Here is a 23,802-nt window from a genome sequence, read left to right as displayed (position 1 = left end):
TAAATAAAAAAAACCAGAAGTGAAAGCTTTGCGTCTCCTCATCACAACTGTATCAGAGGGGAAGAGGCATGCTTGCAAGCCAAGGGGAGCCTCATATGCATGTCTCTATTGGTCTCTCTGTTGTCTCTGACTTCAGGAAAAGGCATAACCCTCACCCACAAGCCTTCTAAGCAAGAAACATGTAGCAAGATTTCATGGGGCTGTTTGTCAATAAAAACTGAAATTACCATAAGCAAATAGATCAAGATTGAGACTAGCTTTTCAAATAAATAGTGATAAAAAGAGGGCAAGAGCTACACTCCAAATGGACTACCACCATGATTGCTTAAGAACCCATTAAGCAGCAAACAGGTGGCAGAAGTGAATTTTAAAGACAGAGTAAGAAATGGAAGAAAAATGTAGCAAAGCACAGTGAAGCTTTAGAGAAACCAAGTAGGAAAATATACAACAGGAAAAGGGCGACAGAAAAGAAGACACGCAAATAGAGTAAACTAACAAGAACAGAATGCAAGGAAGGCTATAAACACTATTTCATCAAGCTCAGTTCTCTCATTTTATGAGAGTTTTGAAAGTATCCCGAACTAATAAAGCTATTATTTTCACTCATCTTGAAACTTAAATATATATATATATATATATATATAGAGAGAGAGAGAGAGAGAGAGAGAGAGAGAGATGGAATTTATCCTTTCACCTTATGGGATGGAAACTGTTCCGGGACAAGTGGACAGTATATCAACTTTTTAACTACTAATCCTATGTGACATTACTGGTGCTCTATTTATTGCTGAAACATTTATGAGTGGAAGAAAATGGCAGGGCAGCACATTGTAACAGAAAATGGGAGAAAAGGTTTCATTTTTGGTGCCCATTTTACAACAGAACAAAGTAATGTGATTTCTCTGAAGTTCATTCCTTTCTTCTTTGTCCAAAGGTCAAACAGCCAAGGAATAAGGATTAAGAAGATACAACTATGAAGCAGATGTGAACAGTTCACTCCTTGAAGTGGCAAGAATATGTGTCATGTGCTTGGGAAAAGGTGACAACTGGATCAAGAAAGAGTGTGATGGTGAAACTGATACATTTGCTGGCAGCTAGGTAAAAATTGGTTATAAGGCAATGGAGTCTTTTTTAGAAAAGAGAGCACCAATCTTTTCTTTTAGAAAGATGTCTATTTCTAAAGGTTATGGTTTTTAAAAGTCACAATTTGAGTACTTTTCATTGATTATTAAAATAACTCCAAAGATGGAAATATAATGCACACATTTATTCTCAGTCTCTATCTGTACTGCATTTAAAAAATAATAAAAAATAATTGTTTTATAATTTGAATGTTTGCTGCCCTGGGCCCCTTTGGGAGGAAGGGCCGGATAGAAATTACACAGTGTGTGTGTGTGTGTGTGTGTGTGTGTGTGTGTGTGTGTAAATAAAGTTCATAGTATTTATGCACATAAGCAAGTGTTAGCATAGTGAATTAAAACCGAGTTTAATAAAAACATTTACTCCCAAATGTCAAAGTAAGGAGGCTATTTAACCTCAATGGAATTACTGCAAAGAATGCCAGTGAAGGATTATTGCCAAGTGCAAAAACCCTAAAGATATGCTCTTAGATGTCGAGGTGACCATCCCCTTAAGAGATTAGCTGATGTTGCCAAATGTTATCACCCAACAAGAGATAAAAGGTTAGACATATGCTTATAGTGATGAGAAAACGAAATTCAAATGGTATATGAAAATGAAAACAAACAATTGCTGATCGGCCACATAAAAGTGATATTCATTCTAATCGAGAAAATTCAGTTTGAGTTAACAATTTGTTGAAAACTGGACATATGCAACATTTTGATATAATTGTGGGGACATTAACTAGTATTAAGAAATATTCATACAAGTTTCACATTCTTGAGTTGCAAACCAATTTGAATGTATCTTATATTAATAATGTCTATAATATCTTGTTTATTTCAGTAGTTAATTTAAGACTTCAGCAGTACGTTGCAAGAGTGTAAACCTTTCTGGTGACTCTTCAAAATGCTCCTCTCTTCAGAACTTTGTGAAACTTTTCCATCAATATGGAGGGTTTAAAAAATTGCATCCACTTATACTTACAGCGGAAGAGTCATGGAAAATGCCTCCAGAGCCATAAAGGCAAACAACCAAACTATGGATCATTCAGGTTTTTCAGAAAAAGTAAAATATGTTTATCTGACGAATAATGATTACAAGGACATGAAGAAGCTAGCTCAACAAAATGGCTTCCACTATGTTGTTGAGGGAATGGGGGTGTAAAGTCACACTGTACAAACATGATTCACGTAAATCTTACACCTTATAATGAGGGTCACCCTTTTTCATATATACTGATTTCCTAGACACACATTGCTATTGCTTTGTTAATGTCACTATCTAAATCGCTTTAGCAGATGGCGGTAAAACACATCACTAAATACCACTTGTATGAAAAGCCAAGTGTAAATAGAATATTTTATCAGTAACATCACTACCATTTATCAGTTTGATCCAACAGGATTGGTCCTTCATCCCCTCCCCCCAAAAAAATCCTAATAAAAGTAATAGTCATCAGATAGCATTTTGAAACAAGTGGCCTAGTCGTGAACAAGTACATTCCTCTTATTGAACTGCCATGATAGTTACGCAGAAATAATAGTAAAAGTAATAAACATGGAATTTAATCATTTCAATAGAAAAACAACCAATTTTGAAAGCTTATTAGGGATTGCTTAATCTCTAATATATACCAGAACCATCAGGAAGCATACAAGCTCAAGGGATAATTTAGAGCGCTACTAAAATAATACTGTATATATGAAATAAATATTTTAAAAAATATCATTGCCAACCGCTACCATGAATTGAAATCATTAGGCAGTACATACAAGCTGATTAGTAAAGATGAAATAGCTTCAACAGTGACAACTCAAAAGTCATATCCCTGCCTGGTACAATCCAGCAACATTCGGCATAGATAATTTTCTGTCAATGGAACTGAAGGGCATAATTAAATAAGTCCCAATGATTACAAATGAACTTGGACTAAATGCTTAAGACCTATTGATTACAGTCAAACTTTTTGTGCATTACATCCATTGCAAATATCCAACTAGCAGGAAAAGCACTGGTTCCAATAATTCTAATATATTAACGTATTTATTAAAATGTATAATGGTCTAGATGCACCCCATACTCGCGATTTGTAAAAGAGATTACTTTCATGAGGCAAAATAATAAAATAAGCTGTTAATTTTGCTTAGATATGGACCAATGCAATAGTTAAGGTTTTACAATGAACGGCGCCAACACAGCCATCATGTTCCACCCAGAATGGGGGAAGAAATACAAAACGCGAAAACTATATGGCAGTTAACCCACAGAAACAAAGAAGCCCATTTCTGTATAAAATTATCCAAGCTATTCTAATGCAGATAGATAGATAGATATAGATAGATACACATATCACATCACTATACATGCTTTCAAGTTATTGTCTTTACTTCAGGCTTTCAGAGCACATATATTCTTGATAATGAACTACGCCTATATACTTGCATGATAAATGTAAACACCACACAATGAACTAAAATGATTTGTTTAAACGGAACAATTAATAAAGATAATTTTCCATGCTGACAGTCCACATTTCATCCATAAGTTTGAAGAGTCAAATGCTACCACAGCTGGAGGTTATTCTGCCAAATGGCTTCCAACAGTGACCATAGAACTGGGAAGTGTGAATATATGTATGTATTCATGTATGTGTATGCGTGTGTTCATTTGTGTGATTACATATAATATATATCAGTTTTTTAGACATTCACACATAGGGTTATATACATGGGGGGGTGGAGACATACCTAATGAAAACTCCAAATTCAAAGCGTTTCAACTGTTCATCAGGTGAACTCAAGTCAATCATATTCAAAAAATTATTTTAAAAAATACCCCAAACGCAAAACACTAGGAAATCAAATGGAAACTTAAGCACAAGCTATTTGCAGGCTGCCTGCGGAGAAAAACTAAAACAAAAAAGTCCATACGAATAACTCAGATATGTTGAAAATAGATTTGTCCGAAGGGGAGGGAGGGGGTTATTGTAGATAAAGTGGGAGGGAGGAAATACCTCCCCCCTTAAGTCCATCATGAAAGAAAATGAGACAAGATTATAAATAAGAGGCCAAGTTATTGCACACCATGGGATTCTTAATCTGGCTACCTGTGGTTTTTGCAGTTAAAGCCTTTTTTCTGCAGTGGCAGGGGGAGGGAGCGGTAGAAGGAAAAAGGGAGAAAATTTTGTGTTTATATGCCAGTTTTGCAAGTGATCAAAAGCGTGCATTAACCACCAAACTGGAAAAACATAAAATTATTATTACTGTTGTTGTTGTTATTAGTATTATTTAAATGCCTATGACTTTCGAAATGCTATTGATTATTACCTGTACATCTCGCTTCCTGCATTCTTGGGTTTTATTGTCGTACTCTGTCATGGCAGCCCGAAGCTGTTTTTCCAGTTTCTCAATTTGCCGTTCATGTTCTCGGACCAGGCAATCCTTTTCTGTGTTATTCTGCTGGAATAGGTGCGTCTTCTCCTGTTCATGCTCCAGCTTCAGCTCTACTATCTGATTGGACAATGGAGAGTACAGTTCATCAATAGAACATCCCTGTCGTCATGACAACTCATCTTACAGCTTAATTTCCCACCCTCCACAATTTCAAGTTCACTTTATTATTATTATTATTATTTTTACGTCATCCTTACCTCGAATTAACTTTGTCTTTATTTTTTTTAAAAAAATAAAAATAAAAAACACAATCGGAGCAATTTTGTTAAGCGTGACAGCTAAACAAATACGGCACATCTTGACAAACGCAATGTACTTGTATGGATGTCAGAATGTGTGTGTGTGGTTTTTAATTTTTTTTTTTTTAAAAACCACCAAAAAAATCCCACGCCATTGTCGTATTCTGTATACGTTTCCCCAAGTATCCTGCTGTTGACATCCAGCAGCGACGCAGATTAAAAATGGTTAAATCAGCCTCTTCTGCTCTTCATGCTTGCACACAAAAGCATCGGTAAATCTGTTAAAATATTTTGCTATGACTTCTCCAAAATAAAAGCCCAGCCCATCTAGGCAACTGTACATATATTATTTTCGTTAAAGAGAAATATATATACGCACACAAACACACACACATTAAACAAGAGCTCTATTATTCCGCTGTCAGCTACGGTACACCAACATAAACAGATGTATGTGTTTCAGGAGGGAACCTGCTGTGCTGCAAGCTTGCGCCATGATTTCATAAGAAGCATTCTATTCTCAGGAAGGATCCTTTCCCAGTCCACACCACACTGGATACGATGACCTTGGCCAGTCTTAGCCTCTCCCCGCTAGACTGAATGGCAGCCCGAGACCAAGGGCCTGGTTGCCGCAGCTTTGATACTAATCCTCCCAGGCTGTGCACAATGGCACCCTACCTGGCCTGCAAACTATAGCCAGCTAGGCTGCCTTTGAAGCAGGTGATGAATAGGGGACTGCAGGAAGCCAGCTTTCCTAGTGAACTCCAGGCCACACAGCTGCTAAGAACAGTCACTTGGATTTTTCTTCAGTTTTGGTGGATTTCAGGAGAAGAAAAAAAAGCACGTTATCGAGAATATGTTGGTTATAGTCAGCGTGAGAATCCCACTTCTTCCTCTTCTTCTTCAGAAAAGAAAGCAAACAGTAGGAGTCTGCTCAAAATCGATCTTGTTTGTGTGGGTAAAAGTGCGCAAGCACCTTATCTTAAAGCGATAGCATTCATTTTTTAAGTCGGCATTTTCTGCCACCGGCAGCTGCAAATGTGTCCTTGGAAATGGCTGTTATGTGCATTTGTAACACTGCAATTAAAAGATTCCCGCCCCCTCCCTATTCAGGGACTAAGGGGAAATGTGTTTTTAAAAAATATTTTATTTCCAACCTCAGAAGGGAATCGGGTTGTGTTATACACTGTGCTTAACATCTTTTTGTACGGTTTAATAAAAACAAAGCATCGTAATTATAATCCTGAAAAAGAAAGATACATTCAGCAGTGAGTTACCTGGAATTACGCATTAGTTAAAACCGGCTAATTTCGCCTGCCCTTGCCTACATACTCACACATTTTTATCTAACACATCAAGGCCTAAATCCACTTATATGGAAGGAAGCTTCTTTGAACAGAACAGGATGCGCTTCCATGCAAAATGAGCACCAGAATCAAGACACATTGTTCCAAACTTCTAAAAACTGGCTCATAAATATTTGTCAAAATAAAATAAAACTGAAGCTCCTATCCATTCTTAAGGAAATCAGCCCTGAGTGCTCACTGGACAGACAGATCGTGAAGCTGAGGCTCCAATGCTTTGGCCACCTCATGAGAAGAGAAGACTCCCTGGAAAAGACCCTGAAGTTGGGAAAGATTGAGGGCACAAGGAGAAGGGGACAACAGAGGACGAGATGGTTGGACAGTGTTCTCGAAGCTACCAGCATGAGTTTGACCAAACTGCGGGAGGCAGTGGAAGACAGGAGTGCCTGGAGTGCTCTGGTCCATGGGGTCACAAGGAGTCGGACACGACTAAATGACAACAACACTAGAAAGACTTTCATGGACACCACGGTTTTCCCTTTGCCAACTGATTTTCTGGTGGTCCACCCATGCTGCCCTTTCTAGTCCTCTTAAACCAGGGACAGCACTATCATGAGACAGAGTGAGGTTCCAGGTGGAAAAATGCTAAGTAGGGGACAGAGCTATGTGTGCCATGTGTTCTGACCTACTTCCTCTAAGCTAGCTTGTGCCATCTGTTGCAGTAGAGGACACTGTGCTGTCACCACTGTGAATGACCAGTCTGCAGTACAAGGACTGGGGAGAGGCGCCATCTTGCCATTTGCCTCAGGCCGCAAAATGGCTTGGGTGGCATTGCCTTGAACCCTTTCAGCTCATCAAAGAAATGTATGAAGTATCCCTATCTGTGAACTCTTAAATCAAAAAGAAAATAGTGAGAAAAGAACAAATATCAGTTTCTGTATCCTCTCTTTCCTATATGCTTGTTTTCACTATAACTAGCAGAATATCCATCATTATGATACTGTAAAAGGGAGTGTACAACAAAGAGGAAGTCCAAATATTTACAGAAACCCAGGGTGGTGCTTGGAGAGAAGAAACTCTGTATGCTTTGAGGAAAGACTTGTATGGTAAAGTGTAATGTTTTGTATTTGGTGATACTACTAGTGTGGAAATTGAACCTAGCCACTACCCCTGGTGATCCAAATCCTTCATAGATGAAGCAGGGACACACTTGTACAAGTCTTCCAATTGTAGCCTGGTATAGTAACCATCTAGGGTTTCATTTCTTGGATATACTACAGTGGGATGGCAAACCTGGAATTGAGGGGTGATACATTTAAAGAGTTGGACCATAAAGAAGGCTGATCGCCAAAGAATTGATGGTTTTGAATTATGGTGCTGGAGGAGACTCTTGAGAGTCCCATGAACTGCAAGAAGATCAAACCTATCCATTCTGAAGGAAATCAGCCCTGAGTGCTCACTGGAAGGACAGATCCTGAAGCTGAGGCTCCAATACTTTGGCCACCTCATGAGAAGAGAAGACTCCCCGGAGAAGACACTGATGCTGGGAAAGATGGAGGGCACAAGGAGAAGGGGACAACAGAGGACGAGATGGTTGGACAGTGTTCTCGAAGCTACCAGCATGAGTTTGACCAAACTGCGGGAGGCAGTGGAAGATAGGAGTGCCTGGTGTGCTCTGGTCCATGGGGTCACTAAGAGTCAGATACAACTAAACAACAACAAAAAACAACATTTAAATATAGATATATTAGAGGAAATTGCCCCTAACATCAATGGAGGACAGCATGGTGGAGCTGTAGTGCTCACCTGACCTCCCCTCTGGCTGTGTCACTACTTTATACCAGAGAGAGTGGGGGAGTGGTAAGGCAGCAGTAAGGTGCAATAACATTGGTGGAGACAATTCAGTGCTCTTGCCGGTGTGTTGGCATTGTACTGACCTCATTGTTCCTGCTCTTTCTCTCAGAATGCAGCAGCAATTTAGCTGGGACAGTGCAGGAAAATTCAAAAGATGTGGTGTGTAAGGAGATGGATTCTAACGAATACCTGGGATTTCTTTGCCACTGATTAAAACTTTTGCAAGTAGGAGGGGAAACTTGTTGGAACTACTTTGCAGCTCTTGCTAATCCTGAACTCCTGAACCTTGGCCCTTGTTCTCAGATGCATAGGAACGGGATGTCAAACACACAAGTCTCAAGGAAAGCAATGGGATTTAAGCATAATAATAATAATAATAATAATTTATTTGTACCCCGCTCATCTGGCTGGGTTTCCCCAACCACTCTGGGCAGCTTCCAACAAAGATTAAAAATACATTAAAATGTCACACATTAAAAACTTCCCTGAACAGGGCTGCCTTCAGATGTCTTCTAAATGTCAGGTAGTTGTTTATCTCTTTGACATCTGATGGGAGGGCGTTCCACAGGTTGGGCGCCACTACCAAAAAGGCCATTTAGCATTTCACCTCTTTTTGAAGGCATCTGTAGGCCTTGATCCAGATATCTGCTTGTATGGTGGCTCCATTCACTTTTAAAGAAAGCTTTTGTATCCATTGAGAATTGCCTTTGAATGCACTTTCCCTCCCCACAGGAGATGGGGAAAGGTACATTTGGGGTAACATATACCCCTTGGATTATGGTTACAGTGTTGAGAATCAAATTATACACTTGGCATATCTTTGTTTGAGAAGTTTGGAACAGCACCCAGGATTTCTGAAATTCCAAATACTGCGAATTTATACATTCAAGAACCTGTGGCTTTTAATGCAAGCGCTTTCAGTCAGTACCATCCAGAAGGTGTTTTGTGTAAATTAAAAGCATTCCAAACACATGCACAAACAGCAAGAGAAATATATAATATATGCACATGCACACCATAACCGTTTTGTGTGCTGAGGGTCTTTTAAGCCTGACCCAGGCACTGAAGCTGTTTCAAAGGCAGGAAAAGCTGCTGCCTTCTCTGTGGTGTCCAATACCTTTGAAGTATCTAAGGCAGCTGCTCCTGGCAGATAGGAACTCTTGTTCTCTCTCTCTCTCTCTCTCTCTCTCTCTCTCTCACACACACACACACACACACACACACACACACACACTTTGTTCTCCTTACAGCTGGTATATTTGAAAGACCAACTAAACTAAGTAAAAGCGAAAAACAAAAAGTTTCTCTTTTAAAAAATGACCTTAGTAGGTACTTCAAAGGAAAGTGACAAATCTGAAGCTGAATGTGAGTGAGATGTCTAGCTGGCACCAACATGGGCCTTGCCATCATATTTTGCTGAAAGAAGGACATTTCAATGAAGAAATATGCAGAGCTCTTTTAAACTGACTCTCAGACTCAGATTGTGTCCTACTATAAACTCCCTTTGGAATGCCAATTCCCAATGTTGACTTTAGCCACTGTTAAACCTTATGTGGGAAGCTCCTTTTTTAATGGTGCACAAGGATTTAACTTTATGTTACTTTTTATATTCTTTGCTGTGTTCTAAGGTGCCCCATGCTCTGATCTGGACACAGGATGGAGTGTTAAATCTCTGACATAAATAAGTCAAGCAAGGTTTACCGGTCTAACCAGAATATTCTACCACTATATGGCACCAGTAACCATCTTAGATTACTGTTTAAAAGGATTAAACATATCCACAGATATGTCTGTCAATAGCTATTTATTATTGACTTCCACATCACTGAAACAAAATAGCTGTCTGAATACCAAGTAATGGAAACAAAGGCAGGTTCACCCTTAACCTCACTCCCTGTGAACCACCAGCATCCAGCTGACTGATGGTCGAATTAATAAATTATTATTTTTGCTGGATACAAATCTAAGGGTTGAGGTTATTTAATATTTTGGTATTTATATCATGCTCTTCTATCAGCAAGTACCCAGAGTAAATTACAAAAGAAGGGAAGAAAGAATAGGTAAGCTAATACGTAAATTCATGAACATGACCAAGGACTGCTGTTTTTTAACCAAACATAACACTAACATTTTTGCAATCAGGATTTCAGATTCAAATCTCAATTGACGATCAAATTTTAGGGCGATGTCCATTCTGGAATCCACACATCATTCACAACTGTCCCATTTAGAGTGCTAAAATCTTTCATCAAGTCTTCATCAATGAAGGCATCTAAGATGACCACATCATGTTTTTGGTCCATGCTACATGACTGAAGTTTTAGCTCCCAGTCATCTCTTCTAGGAAAAAACCAAAACAAACCACCCACCCTTCTGGCAACCTATGACAGGCCACTCCACTGCTCACAAAAACCCCCAGGCTATTAAGCTAATTTTCTGCTGATAAATCCTTAGAAGGCCACATCTCCCCCACCTCCCAGTAAAAGCTGGTCCACCAGCATCTCCACAGCAAAGACATGAAGGGTAAGGATGGAATACTCATGGGCCCTCTTCCGATCTTTTTCATTGAGGCAGCAACTTACCGCAGCTGGCATTATATTGAATCTTGGATAAGGCTAGTGGGGCTGGGGACATTGCACTCCAGATGGAGAGAAAGCACAGAGGTCGCCCATGATGTTCCATGATATCATTTGAACATTCCAGGCTGTATATTTCAAAGCACAGGCTTTGCCTTGGCAACATCACTGTATCACCTGAGGCATCTTATATGTTATGCAGAGGAATACACTACCTGTTTTGTCTTAGGGCTCAATTATAACTCACTTTAATCAACATTTTGGAATGCACTCTTTTATCTAAAAGGCATGACAACCTTCAAGACACAAATCCACAACAGTGCTGTAGAACCTGACTCTACATAACGCATGAATGAAAAGTTGGTACCATTAAAAGGGATATTTAGAACCGATATACAACACTGCAGATACCATGATAAAGTTCAGAAATATTCAGAAATGACTCGCGCTGAAGTTATCTTGTAGTTTGTTGCCAAAAAAGACAGCACAAAAGGAACAGAATAAACTATTAGTGTAACGTTTTAAAGAACAGACATCCAAGCAGAGATGAGAAAAAAGAGTTTAGCAGAAGATCATAAAGAAGATTTCATGTGAAATTTATATAGATATTCTGGCAGAGGGGCAACTCATGGTTTGTTTTCTGCCAACAAACCATAGTGTGAAACCATAGCTGTTGGCTTACAAACATGGCTTGCTTTAACTATGAAGTGATAATATGGGATTTAAACAAAGGAGATGAGTTTCAAGTTTAGCAAACCAGGGTCTGGAACATCTTGAGATATAGCAATATACACCAAACACAATTTGAAACCTCTGGAAATAAATAGGAAGCCTTGCTACAAGTGTAAACAATAAAAAAGAATGCATACTTTGTGTTAATGAACTGCCTATGAAACTTAAGTCAACAACATCCAATATTATTATTTTTTAAGAAGAAAATGCAAGTTGGACCCAGCTGTGTCAAAAGGTAAATGCTAGAGGAGTTGTTGTTTATAATATGTATTTATTTTAAAGCTAGCTAGCTAACCTGTTGCTCATATCTTTGCTTGAGCTCTTCAAGCTGCCAGGAGAATTCTTTTGACTGCTTTTCACGGAGAGATTTTGATCTGCTTAGATCTGCTTCCACTCTTTCCATCTAGAAAGTAAGAGACAATATTTAACATATATAAATTAGTTATTTCTAGACAAGACACTGCTGATAACAGTTCTCCTGCCATCAAACAGCTTAAAATGGTCCTGCAGCATTGTTGTGTGTTGCTGAGGGTGATTCAAGGATACAATATCTGTAGTGACAAGACCACCAGCACAATCCAGTTAAAATTTAGTAATTTTCACTGGGAGACTGAAACCAGTGCTGAGCTCTCTCCAGTTTTGCATCTGATGAAGCGGACTGTAGCTCATGAAAAACTGAGGAATAAATTTTGTCTAAAATACTTTGTTGCAGCATTGAATTTAAAACAATGGCAGTTTAAAATGCTGGACTTTGGCTGGAGAATATTCCATCTTTATTTTCCTCTCTCATGCAACTGTGTTTGAATTTCATTAAAAATGTGTTTGTCTGTAGTAATTAAATGCAATACTGTATACTGATTCTGAAAACAGTCATCACTGGGGTTATTATATTTGCACTCAGGAAAGACTTTTGCTCAAGCTTTCCTGGCTTCTTACATTTTTTTTATCTTATAGACTACATGACATGACTTGCTTGCTAAATATACCTGGATTGTTTAACCAAATATTTGCCTGTTTGCCCTTGCATTCTGAATGTGATAATACAGTTCAACGATACAGTTGACATTATTGTATGATACATAGAAGTGGCATAGAAAATCCAACAAGCAAATATCACCAACAATTTGTGCATGAAAAATTGCATGCAATTATAATCTACAGTATTTCCAGGCAGGGAAAACATCCCTATCTGGAAACCTGGAAAGCCACTGCCAGTCAATGTCGGCATCACTGTGCAAGACAGACCAATGGCTCGACTCTGAAAAAAGGCAAGTGATGCTCCTAATTCATTTCCCAATTTAGTTATTTGTATTATCATGCGCCTAGGACTTGCCGATCGCATGGTCGGCGGTTCGAATCCCCGCGGCGGGGTGCACTCCCGTTGCTCGGTCCCAGCGCCTGCCAACCTAGCAGTTCGAAAGCACCCCCGGGTGCAAGTAGATAAATAGGGACCGCTTTATAGCGGGAAGGTAAACGGCGTTCCGTGTGCTGCTCTGGTGCCAGTTCGCCGGAGCAGCTTCGTCACACTGGCCACGTGACCCGGAAGTGTCTGCGGACAGCGCTGGCTCCCGGCCTCTAGAGTGAGATGAGCGCACAACCCTAGAGTCTGCCAAGACTGGCCCGTACGGGCAGGGGTAACTTTACCTTTATTATCAGCATAGTGGTCAGATTTGTGTCATGCATGGTTCCAGAGACCTAAATTAAGCAGAATCATCACCCTTTCTACTTCTGATGTTCAGACTATGAGTGCCTTTGTTTACGTAGTCAAAAGAGAAGCATTGATGCACAAAGAGGGAGGTGTCAGCAGGCTCCCCCCCCCCCCCACAATAGTAGAAAAAATAAATATGGGAGGGGGGTTTCCAGGTAGTGGATGGGTACTAAAACTAACGACATCAGAAGCCTCTAGAACAGAATCTACTGAAAGCAAATAAAACTTGTAGGTAGATGAGGCTAGGTAATAATATTTAGGTAAATAAATGAAAAAGATCACTTGCTAGAAGCTATCTAGAAAGGCATATACAAATGGACATCCAGAGAGGCTAGCTTTTAGAAGTCTCATCTGGAAGGAGGAGAACATCATGTGCCCCAAGTTCCAATTCATGAGCATGACCTCAAGATGAAAAAAGACTATAATTCAAGGTAAATGTTTGCTCTGTTTAGAATCATAGGGAGCAAGTCAGATGTTGAAGAGAGAGGGTGCATTGTATAGCACCTTTAATTTTGTCTTTGGTTAGCTGTGTAATTAAACATTTGAGACTCTTTGATTTTTACTACCACTTTGTGCTCAATATTTTTAGAAAGGTATTCTTTTAAAAGAAAATGGAGGGACCACATCCTGTGTTGTTTTTGGTTTCTGCTAACTGGACTATGAAGGTTGATGCAACACTATGTTTTTTTAAAAGGGTGGGGTGATGAAACTAGGGTTCGCAGGAGTAACATCCCATAGTAACACTTGGGAGGGAATAGCAGGGGCATGACATACTGTGAATGAAGAGTTCATAGTCTCACGAGATAAAGGAAGGCCAAGATTATCAGAAGTATTATCAGAGGATTTAGCTGGAAGATACCCATAATCCCTCTGGCGGTGGCTGCTTGGAAGTACACGTCTTTTGCCAGTAGTGAGAATATAAGGTGGGGGGGGGGGGATCTGGAGTTCTAATAACATCACATTTCAACTTGTGCAGAATTTCCATCCCCAGCTAGAACCACTTGTTACAGTTATTTGCTATTTAGTGATAATCCTTATCCAATTTAAATACCACCCCTGTTTATAATTATTATTTTGTCTTTGATTTGCTTATATGCATTTATTGACCACTCTTCCCTGTGCAGTCTCAAAGTAGGTTACACAAAGGGTTGTATCCAACCAAATCACCCTGTTAACACAATGATTTCCACCTGTGCAGTGGGACTCCTCCTACCCCACAATCTGCTCTGGAGGGTTGGGGAACTCCCCAGAACAGATGAAGGGGCATAGGGAGAGGATAGGGAGTGGAAGTTCTATTGCACAGTTGAAAGTCCTTGAGCTAATGACATGACTTCTTGAATACAACTCATACAGTTTAAATCAGTGGTGGCCAAACTTGGCCCTCCAGCTGTTTTTTGACTACAACTCCCATCATCCCTAGCTAACAGGACCAGTGGTCAGGGATGATGGGAACTGTAGTCCCAAAACAGCTGCAGCGCCAAGTTTGGCCATCACTGGTTTAAATTAAAACAAGTAAGCCATACAATACTTAAACCATCAGTTAGGCCATTTCAAATGGTAAGCAAAATGAGCAACAATAGTCTCAACAGCGATTCTCATCTTTCACCCCAAAAAGGTGGACTTGGACCCACTGATGAAATGGGGAATACTACATGTATGCAACCCTTGGCTCCACAAGATAGAGTAGAATGGGATACAAATGTGATAAAGAATGTATTTCACATTAGAACAAATTATGTAATAGTACACACCTGGCAAATAGAAGGGGAAGAAATGGAGGCAGTGAGAGATTTTACTTTATTGGGCTCCATGATCACTGCAGATGGTGACAGCAGCCACGAAATTAAAAGACGCCTGATTCTTGGGAGAAGGGCAATGACAGGCCTAGACAGCATCTTGAGAAGTAGAGACGTCACCTTGCCAACAAAGGTCCGTATAGTTAAAGCCATGGTTTTCCCAGTAGTGATGTATGGAAGTGAGAGCTGGACCATAAAGAAGGCTGATCGCCGAAGAATTGATGCTTTTGAATTATGGTGCTGGAGAAGACTCTTGAGAGTCCCATGGACTGCAAGAAGATCAAACGCATCCATTCTTAAGGAAATCAGCCCTGAGTGCTCACTGGAAGGACAGATCATGAAGCTGAGGCTCCAGTACTTTGGCCACCTCATGAGAAGAGAAGACTCCCTGGAGAAGACACTGATGCTGGGAAAGATGGAGGGCACAAGGAGAAGGGGGCGACAGAGGACGAGATGGTTGGATAGTGTTTTCGAGGTTACCAGCATGAGTTTGACCAAACTGCGGGAAGTAGTGGAGGACAGAGGTGCCTGGCGTGCTCTGGTCCATGGGGTCACGAAGAGTCGGACACGACTAAACGACTAAACGACAACAACAACAACACACCCCAGTCCTCAGACCCACATAAAATGAAGCTTAAGGACATATGATTGCATTTCCCCACATACTTCCTGTCTTTTTCTGTTATCTCCATACTTCCTTCAACTGTTGAATTTTAGATAACGACCTCTTTTTAAAACTAATATTACCCTGGGGGAAAATGCATGTGTGGATGGCACTGCATAAATAAAAATACTAATACCAAATCCCTCTCTAAAATAAAAATGAAAAGTGTGGCCTGGTTGTCTCATTTGCCAAGACTGACAAGCACTAGAGCTAAAATAGTGGGCATTATTTATACGATCATTTCTTCCGGTACAGTAGCCTATTATTTCACTTCCATTTTTGATTTGTTTCAGATTAGGTTAAGCCATCATGAAGTCCACAATCCATATGCAGCACACCAGCCGTGAATTGCTAACTGACCACATAAGGAAAACCAAAGAAAAAGTTGATTTGAAACCACTTATCAAAATCACCCTTCACAAATGAAGAACACTACAACAATCAATTGTGTCATAAGTGTCTGTTTGTGTGCATAGAAGAACACAGATGCATCCAGGGACTTCTTCAAAGGAATTCCCCACACAGCTCCAACGGTGAACAATACAGTGGTACCTCGGGTTAAGTACTTAATTCGTTCCAGAGGTCTATTCTTAACCTGAAACTGTTCTTAACCTGAAGCACTACTTTAGCTAATGGGGCCTCCTGCTGCTGCCGCGCTGCAGGAGCACGATTTCTGTTCTTATCCTGAAGCAAAGTTCTTAACCTGAAGCACTATTTCTGGGTTAGCAGAGTCTGTAACCTGAAGCATATGTAGCCTGAAGTGTATGTAACCCGAGGTACCACTGTACATGCATCATGTTTCGTGATATGTTCAAACTTTGGCAATGACCATATTCATTTAACTCTGGCATGGTTCATAGCAGCAGAATCAAGGCTTAAGGGTAGAAATGATGTGGAGAAATTATCAAAGCGTGGAAATATTCGGCGATGAACTGGGCACAAACCGAGAGAAAACACACACACCTCCATAGTTAGCATTCTATCAACAGCCCCATTAACAGACATCTGATTATTGCGACAGCCATGAGCCTTGGCAAAATAAAAAGCAGATGGTAACAATATCAGAAAGCCATAAATTATATAGTCTAATAAATAAAATATTGGTTATAGTAACTGAAAAATCCACAATATTGTCCACACTTACTTTCTCAATAAAAGATTAAAATGAAAAAATGAGGATATATAAAAGATATTGTGTTGCTAAAACTTTATCTTTATGCCATCAATAGCTACATAAAAAAGAAGGTAATTCTTTCTGATACAACATTGTACTATGAACAGAAATTTAAGAATATAAAAGCCATGGGCATAGAACTGCAACATTTTACCATGTTGATCCTTTTTGCATGCACTGCAGCAGAACTTTAAGGTTTAACTGAGCTCCAATGTTAACAAGAACAAATGTAAAGTCTACCTTAGCACCTGGACCCAGGCTATTTAGCACACCGAATCCCTGTGACCAATGACACAGGTGGATTTAATAGATTCAAAAATAACACCAAAACATGACCAGGCATTGAATGTTTAAGCCATGTGCTCAAATGCTCCCCATTACCCCTCATGTTCTGCTGGATTAAACCACAGCGCCTAGGGCTTGCCAATCAGAAGGTTGGCGGTCTGAATCCCCGCGACAGGGTGAGCTCCCATTGCCAGGTCCCTGCTCCTGCCAACCTAGCAGTTTGAAAACACATCAAAGTGCAAGTAGATAAATAGGCGGGAAGGTAAACGGCGTTTCCGTGCACTGCTCTGGTTCGCCAGAAGTGGCTTAGTCATGCTGGCCACATGACCCAGAAGCTGTCTGTGGACAAACGCCGGCTCCCTCGACCAGTAAAGTGAGATGAGCGCCACAACCCCAGAGTCGTCTGCAACTGGACTTAACGGGCAGGGGTCCCTTTACCTTTAATTTCTCAGCCTGTTCATAATTTGCTGGTTCTGATGTAACAGCAAGCAACAATTTGACCAAATATGTTCTAAAACTCAGGCGTAGGAAATATGTGTAGGTTGGCTATCAGACACACAAGTTGGCAGGTACACCAACATTTCCTCAAGGAGCCTCTTATGCAGAATCATGAATTTTTGACTGATTAACAGAGGATTATATTTACTTCAAACAAGCCAAATGTTGTTGCTGCTGTTGTTTAGTCATCTTAGTCGTGTTCGACTCTCCGTGACCCCATGAACCAGAGCATGCTCCCCACTACCCCTCAGCCATATTGTTGTTGTTGTTGTTTAGTCGTTTAGTCGTGTCCAACTCTTCGTGACCCCATGGACCAGAGCACGCCAGGCACTCCTGTCTTCCACTGCCTCCCGTAGTTTGGTCAGACTCATGCTGGTAGCCTCGAGAATACTGTCCAACCATCTTGTCCTCTGTCGTCCCCTTCTCCTTGTGCCCTCAATCTTTCCCAACATCAGGGTCTTTTCCAGGGAGTCTTCTCTTCTCATGAGGTGGCCAAAGTATTGGAGCCTCAGCTTCAGGATCTGTCCTTCCAGTGAGCACTCAGGGCTGATTTCCTTCAGAATGGAGAGGTTTGATCTCCTTGCAGTCCATGGGACTCTCAAGAGTCTCCTCCAGCACCATAATTCAAAAGCATCAATTCTTCGGCGATCAGCCTTCTTTATGGTCCAGCTCTCACTTCCATACATCACTCCTGGGAAAACCATAGCTTTAACTATACGGACCTTTGTTGGCCAGGTGATGTCTCTGCTTTTTAGGACTCCTTAAGGAATCTGCCTTAGATCTTAGTATATGACTGAGTTCCCTACGTAGTACAGATGTTTCCAAGAAAAGAGACTCTCTTTATCATAGGTCTATTCAGTGCTTTTTTTCTGGGGGTACGCAGGGGTACCCATACCCCTAAACATTTTGTCAATCTAAGTTTAGCCTCATTGAGGGGCAGTATTTCAATATGAGTAGGAAAATGAGAGTACCCTTAAACATTTTTTAAGGAAAAAAAGCCCTGGGTCTATTTATTTTATTGGGTGGTTTTTTAAAAAAGTTTTGGCTTCTTCAGCAGCTCCAGAGTGTAGATTATGTGTACTCCCCAGTGTATAGATTATCCCCAAGGAGCTGGCAAATGTGATGTTCCTTCCTACCAGGGGTTCCTTTGTGGGGGGAGAGTGGGTGCCTCACTGCCCTTCCATCCAACTTGAATTCTTTCTGCCCAACACCTGATATCTGGAGACACCATCTCCTGCAGCTATCATTTTGCCTCCCATTTTTTTCTAACTAAAAATTAAGCTATTTACTGGTTTCACAAGTGTACCAATATACACATACACAACCAGTGAACCACTGAACAAGGCTATATTGCACTATACGTATATTGAGACAAATACTTTAGAATTTCTGGAGTAATTGCACTCCTGTTTCACATTTCTCTCCCACCCATCACTGATATATTGTCGCATCCCTGTGTTTTCACTGGCCTATAAGAAATTGGTTGGCAAATCCTTCCTCCTCTGTACTCCAGTGGTACAGGGTTTCCTCAAACTCACCCAGCAAACAGAGCCTCACATGACAATGGGCCCCCCCCTCCTTTTGTTTTAATAATATATCACTTGCCATTTGCCATGCTTACATGGCCCTTTCTCCATTTCTTTTCATTTGCCTTAAACAGTCATTGTGCCGCTGCATCCAAGAGAATACCTATGACCCTTTCACAGGAAATATTGTGCCTTACCTGCACTGCAAGACTGAAATTAAATGCAAGTGGCTTCAGTAATGAAGTGAGGAGAAAGGTTTCCTACCATGCCAGACTTTCACATTATCACAACAGTGAGATTGGCTAGATACATCTAAAGAGAATTTTCCATTAAAAAGAAGAAATAAGAGATGTGAAAAATGGGAGACAAGATGCAACCCAGAACAATGCATAAACTAGTATTTTATTCTTGGAACTTCTGGAAAAAGCCCTAATCAGTAATGCTGCTACGGATAGTTTTATAGCAATGTCAATCCTGGCTTTGTTATAAAGATAAATCAACGGCTAACATCCTTTTTTCTGACTTGCTGGAAAAGCCGTTGCATTGTGAAAGAGTTTGATGTAGCACTATCAAGTGAAGTATGTTTCTGGAAATATAAGATGAGAATATGCTTCCCCACTGAGACAGATAGTTGCAGAAAGGCTGGCATTGTGACCTCCTCACCTGCTCTTTCATTTCAGCATAGACTTTTTCTGAGTTCAGCTCCACCTGCCGCTTAAACTCCTCCAGGGCAGCATCAGCCTGCTGGGCATGCAGCCTCTGTACCTCCATCGCCCGAGTCAGCTGCTCCTCCTTCTCCCTAGAAAGTCAGAGAAATTTTCCATAGTTCAAGTATCAAATAAAAGAACATGTGCGCTTGTGTAGAAGAAAGGCCTTTAACCCTATCCATTTAAAGTAGTACTCGGGCTTTAATTTCCTGTCCATGGTTATGCCAAACTTCCCTTAGCAATACTTGGAAGGAGAGAACAACAAGTTGGATGGTAAATCAGAGATTATTTTCACTTGCTCATTGAGTAGTAGTAGTAGTAGTAGTAGTAGTAGTAGTAGTAATTTATTATTTGTACCCCGCCCATCTGGCTGGACTTCCCCAGCCACTCTGGGCGGCTTCCAACAAAGATTAAAAACACATTAAATTGCCACATCGAAAGGTCGGCGGTTCGGTCCCAGCGCCTGCCAACCTAGCAGTTCGAAAGCACCGGGTGCAAGTAGATAAATAGGGACCACTTACTAGCGGGAAGGTAAACAGCGTTTCCGTGTGCGGCTCTGGCTCGCCAGAGCAGTGATGTCACGCTGGCCACGTGACCCGGAAGTGTCTCCGGACAGCGCTGGCCCCCGGCCTCTTGAGTGAGATGGGCGCACAACCCTAGAGTGTGTCAAGACTGGCCCGTACGGGCAGGGGTACCTTTACCTTTACCTAAAATGCCACACATTAAAATGTCACAAATTTCCACAGGGCATGTGCCACTACCGAAAAGGCCCTCTGCCTGGTTCCCTGTAGCTTTGCTTCTCGCAATGAGGGAACTGCCAGAAGGCCCTCGGCACTGGACCTCAGTGTCCGGGCAGAACAATGGGGGTGGAGACACTCCCTCAGGTATACTGGGCCAAGGCCGTTTAGGGCTTTAAAGGTCAACACCAACACTTTGAATTGTGCTTGGAAACGTACTGGGAGCCAAAAAGAGCCGAAACATAGGACTAGGCTCTTGTGCAGGTTACGGTATTTCACCTTCAAAGTTTTCAGCTATACCAAGGAAGCTTCAGTAGTGCAGCTTTATTGTACCCCATAGAACCCTTTTCTTTAATCTTCCATTAAGTAACGTTAACACATCATCCAAAGATATTTAATCAAGAAAACATTTGGAATATATATGCCTGCATTGTTACAGTATATGCCTACATTAACACATCAACAGAAGTATATCCCCTCCACCATCTCCTCTAAGAAAGAAAGAGGATTACTTGCTGCCTGGTATACGTCAGATTATTAAGTATGGAGAACATGACACACATTGGGATCTTCTCAAGTCAATTTAGTGAAAACTCTTAATGCGCAGTTATGATATCAATTCAGCATTTGCATGGGTGACACAATTTATGCTTCAAAAGAGTATGATTATCCCAAGTCACTTTATCTTAATGTCAAACAGTGAACACTAATTTTTAAAGACTAAAGATGCAGCTTTCAGGAGCATTAGAAACTGAAGTATCACAACTGACCATAATATGGTCTTTTCCAGAATTATGCACAGGTTCTTATTCTCGTAACAACCTTTGATCTTGGTATGATGCGTGCAGCTGACATGTTTTAAAGCAATGTATCATTCCCTCTATTTCCAAAGTTCAGAGGTGGGTGTAGATTCTTACATATCCGAAATCGTACCATCCATGCACAAAAGGGCAGGTTTGGAGAAACTCCAGTGTTTGCAAACGTACAAAAAAGAATGGAAGGAAACAGTCCAAAGTAGCCCAATGATGACTGAACGTGCTCAGGGGACACTGTATGCTGCCTGTTGGTCAGGGGGAATGGGAAAGTAGGTGGGGAGACCAGAGCAACTTCCTAGAAGAGAATATGAATAGTTGGCTGGAGCACCAAACAGAAGCACTCCACATTGCAGCTCCTAATTGTCCATGAATACAAGCATGCCTATTTTCAATTCTCCTTGTATTTATGGTATAAGTTATTGTTTATACTACATTTCCTCTCAACTTCTCTCTTATATGTGAGTATTCTTAGGTGGTGGTGGTTTTTCTTTAAAAAAAAAGACTGCAATTTTGTGAGAATAGAACAATTCTGATTTTTACACACACCCCCCCAATCGAGGACTCATACCTAACTTGCTTTCTTTATGGTTTTAATATAACAATACATGCGTGTAATATATTGATTTTATGTTTATTTTATTCAGAAAGCTGTTAACTCTTTTTCTTTATAAACTCAAAACGGCTGACAAAAACAATTATACATAAAACAGATGCCTGCTTTTGTTTTTCCAGATTTGTATATTTGTAAATAAATTCCGTTGCTAGCTTTGCCTTTATATATAGCAAAATTATTACTTTTTAAATACATTTCCATTTCTACAGATCTGCATACTGACATATTTCTACACTGTTATGAAGTCACAATGATTTCTACTGTAAACTTATCAAACTGAATTTGATATAACTGACAGGCTATCTGTCGTCAGTTGTGTGTGTAAAAGATTGATTAAACTCACAGGTTATACATTTCAACAAAAAAGGCTCATAGGCATGTAAACTCTATTCTAATTTCTCGGTCCCAGCTCCTGCCAACCTAGCAGTTCAAAAGCACATCAAAGTGCAAGTAGATAAATAGGTACCACTCTGGCAGGAAGGTAAACGGTGTTTCCGTGAGCTGCTCTGGTTCACCAGAAGCAACTTAGTCATGCTGGCCACATGACCCGGAAGCTGTATGCCGGCTCCCTCGGCCAATAAAGCGAGATGAGTGACACAACCTCAGAGTCGGCCACGACTGGACCTAATGGTCAGGGGTCCCTTTACCTTTACCCATGTCTTTTAAAGATAGTGGTTAATTTTAGCTTTGGCTGCACTACCTAGAAGGAAGTTCCACTGAATTCCGATGTGTGTAGAACTGCAGTCTAAAGCTGCCATTCAACCCCCCCCCCCCATACACACACTTTGTGTGGGGCTGGATTGTGTGCAGTTTTTTGTCCCACCCACCAAATGGGCAGGTAGGCAGAAGGGCTGCTGGTGGGTTCCCCACTAATAGAAACCTGTAGAAAGTCCTGAAAAGGCCCCTTTTCATGAGTGCATCACACCCAATCCAGGTTGAATTCTGCTCTACCTCCAAGCTGGCACTGTTATTTGCCCCCACTTTCATCCTGGATGGTGTGAGAGTGTTGGTCCCACCGTTCTGTTAAGCACTGCCAACTTGCACAGCCAGGGTTTTGATTGCACCCTTACCAAAGATGAAAAAGCAGCTTGCTGCAAATTGCTGTTTAGGAAAACATGTACTTGGGCAGAGTCATCAACATTCAGCCCGCTCAAAAGAAAACAAATAAAAACAGAATAATAGAACTGTATAATAAAGGGACTCTGAGGACCATCTTGTCCAGCCCCCTACTTTGATGGAATATGCAGCTGACTCATATGGGGATCGAACCTGCAACCTTGCCTCCTGTGAAACCCTTTGTGTTGAAGGAACACTGAGAGGCAAACACAAGCTGCCGATGAACTGAAAACATGACATTCAATGTTATTGCCTTTGAATATGCAAAGTAAGTTTTTCTTCTCAGACTGTTGGCTGATACTTACATTATCTAAACCAACCAACGCACTCCATCTTACTCTCTGTGATAACTGCATTGAAATCTGTTGTGCTTCAGGAATCTGATTTCATTTCTGATGTATTTCAACCATCAACCTCTTGAGAAGTTGCCAGCCAGGAATCAGCTTCCATTGATTTTCCAGGGTGCAGAAGCCAGTTCTACATCTACAGCAATAATTTGTAGTTCGCAACTTTTCCCCTCCAGGATATTGAGAAGCATTAAAATATTCACTTTGAAGGTCTCCCTCCCACCCCCGGTATTACTTGTTGCAGTGCCCAATACAATACAGTTACATCACTCAAATCCCTTAAAAACTGAGCTGGCATGAATATTAAAAGCACGAATTTAATCTTTGGCCTCAATTTATTTGTAAGGAAAAAAATTCTTTCATCTCAATGCATAAAGGATATGGTTACAGAATTAGCAGAATTGCGTAAATAATCTCCATTTAAACATGACTATGAAGTCTAAATAACAATTTAAGGAAGAAATGTACAAATAAAGTGAGAATATGTATTCTAAATACTTGTCTTAAGTGTTCAAGCAATTTTTTCACTTCCAT

At 40.6% G+C, this 23,802-nt stretch overlaps 1 protein-coding gene across 4 annotated transcripts in view; it reads right to left on the bottom strand.

Annotated features, from left to right (window-relative positions):
* The window catches only part of CEP112 (centrosomal protein 112), a 212,625-nt gene that overhangs the window by 105,790 nt on the left and 83,033 nt on the right, over window positions 1-23,802 (bottom strand). For all 4 annotated transcript variants that reach the window (XM_028713174.2, XM_028713148.2, XM_028713183.2 and 1 more), the window contains 3 exons: window positions 19,597-19,732; window positions 11,578-11,685; window positions 4,452-4,634 (listed from right to left, as the gene is read on the bottom strand). In XM_028713174.2, the coding sequence (XP_028569007.2) occupies window positions 4,452-4,634; window positions 11,578-11,685; window positions 19,597-19,732 (427 nt within the window). The remainder of the gene's footprint in view (window positions 1-4,451; window positions 4,635-11,577; window positions 11,686-19,596; window positions 19,733-23,802) is intronic.

Source organism: Podarcis muralis, chromosome 2, assembly GCF_964188315.1.
Source record: "Podarcis muralis chromosome 2, rPodMur119.hap1.1, whole genome shotgun sequence".
In the NCBI taxonomy this organism is placed as follows: domain Eukaryota; kingdom Metazoa; phylum Chordata; class Lepidosauria; order Squamata; family Lacertidae; genus Podarcis; species Podarcis muralis.
The sequence above is the reverse complement of the archived record's forward strand: the minus strand, read 5'-3'. Positions and strand labels throughout refer to the sequence as shown.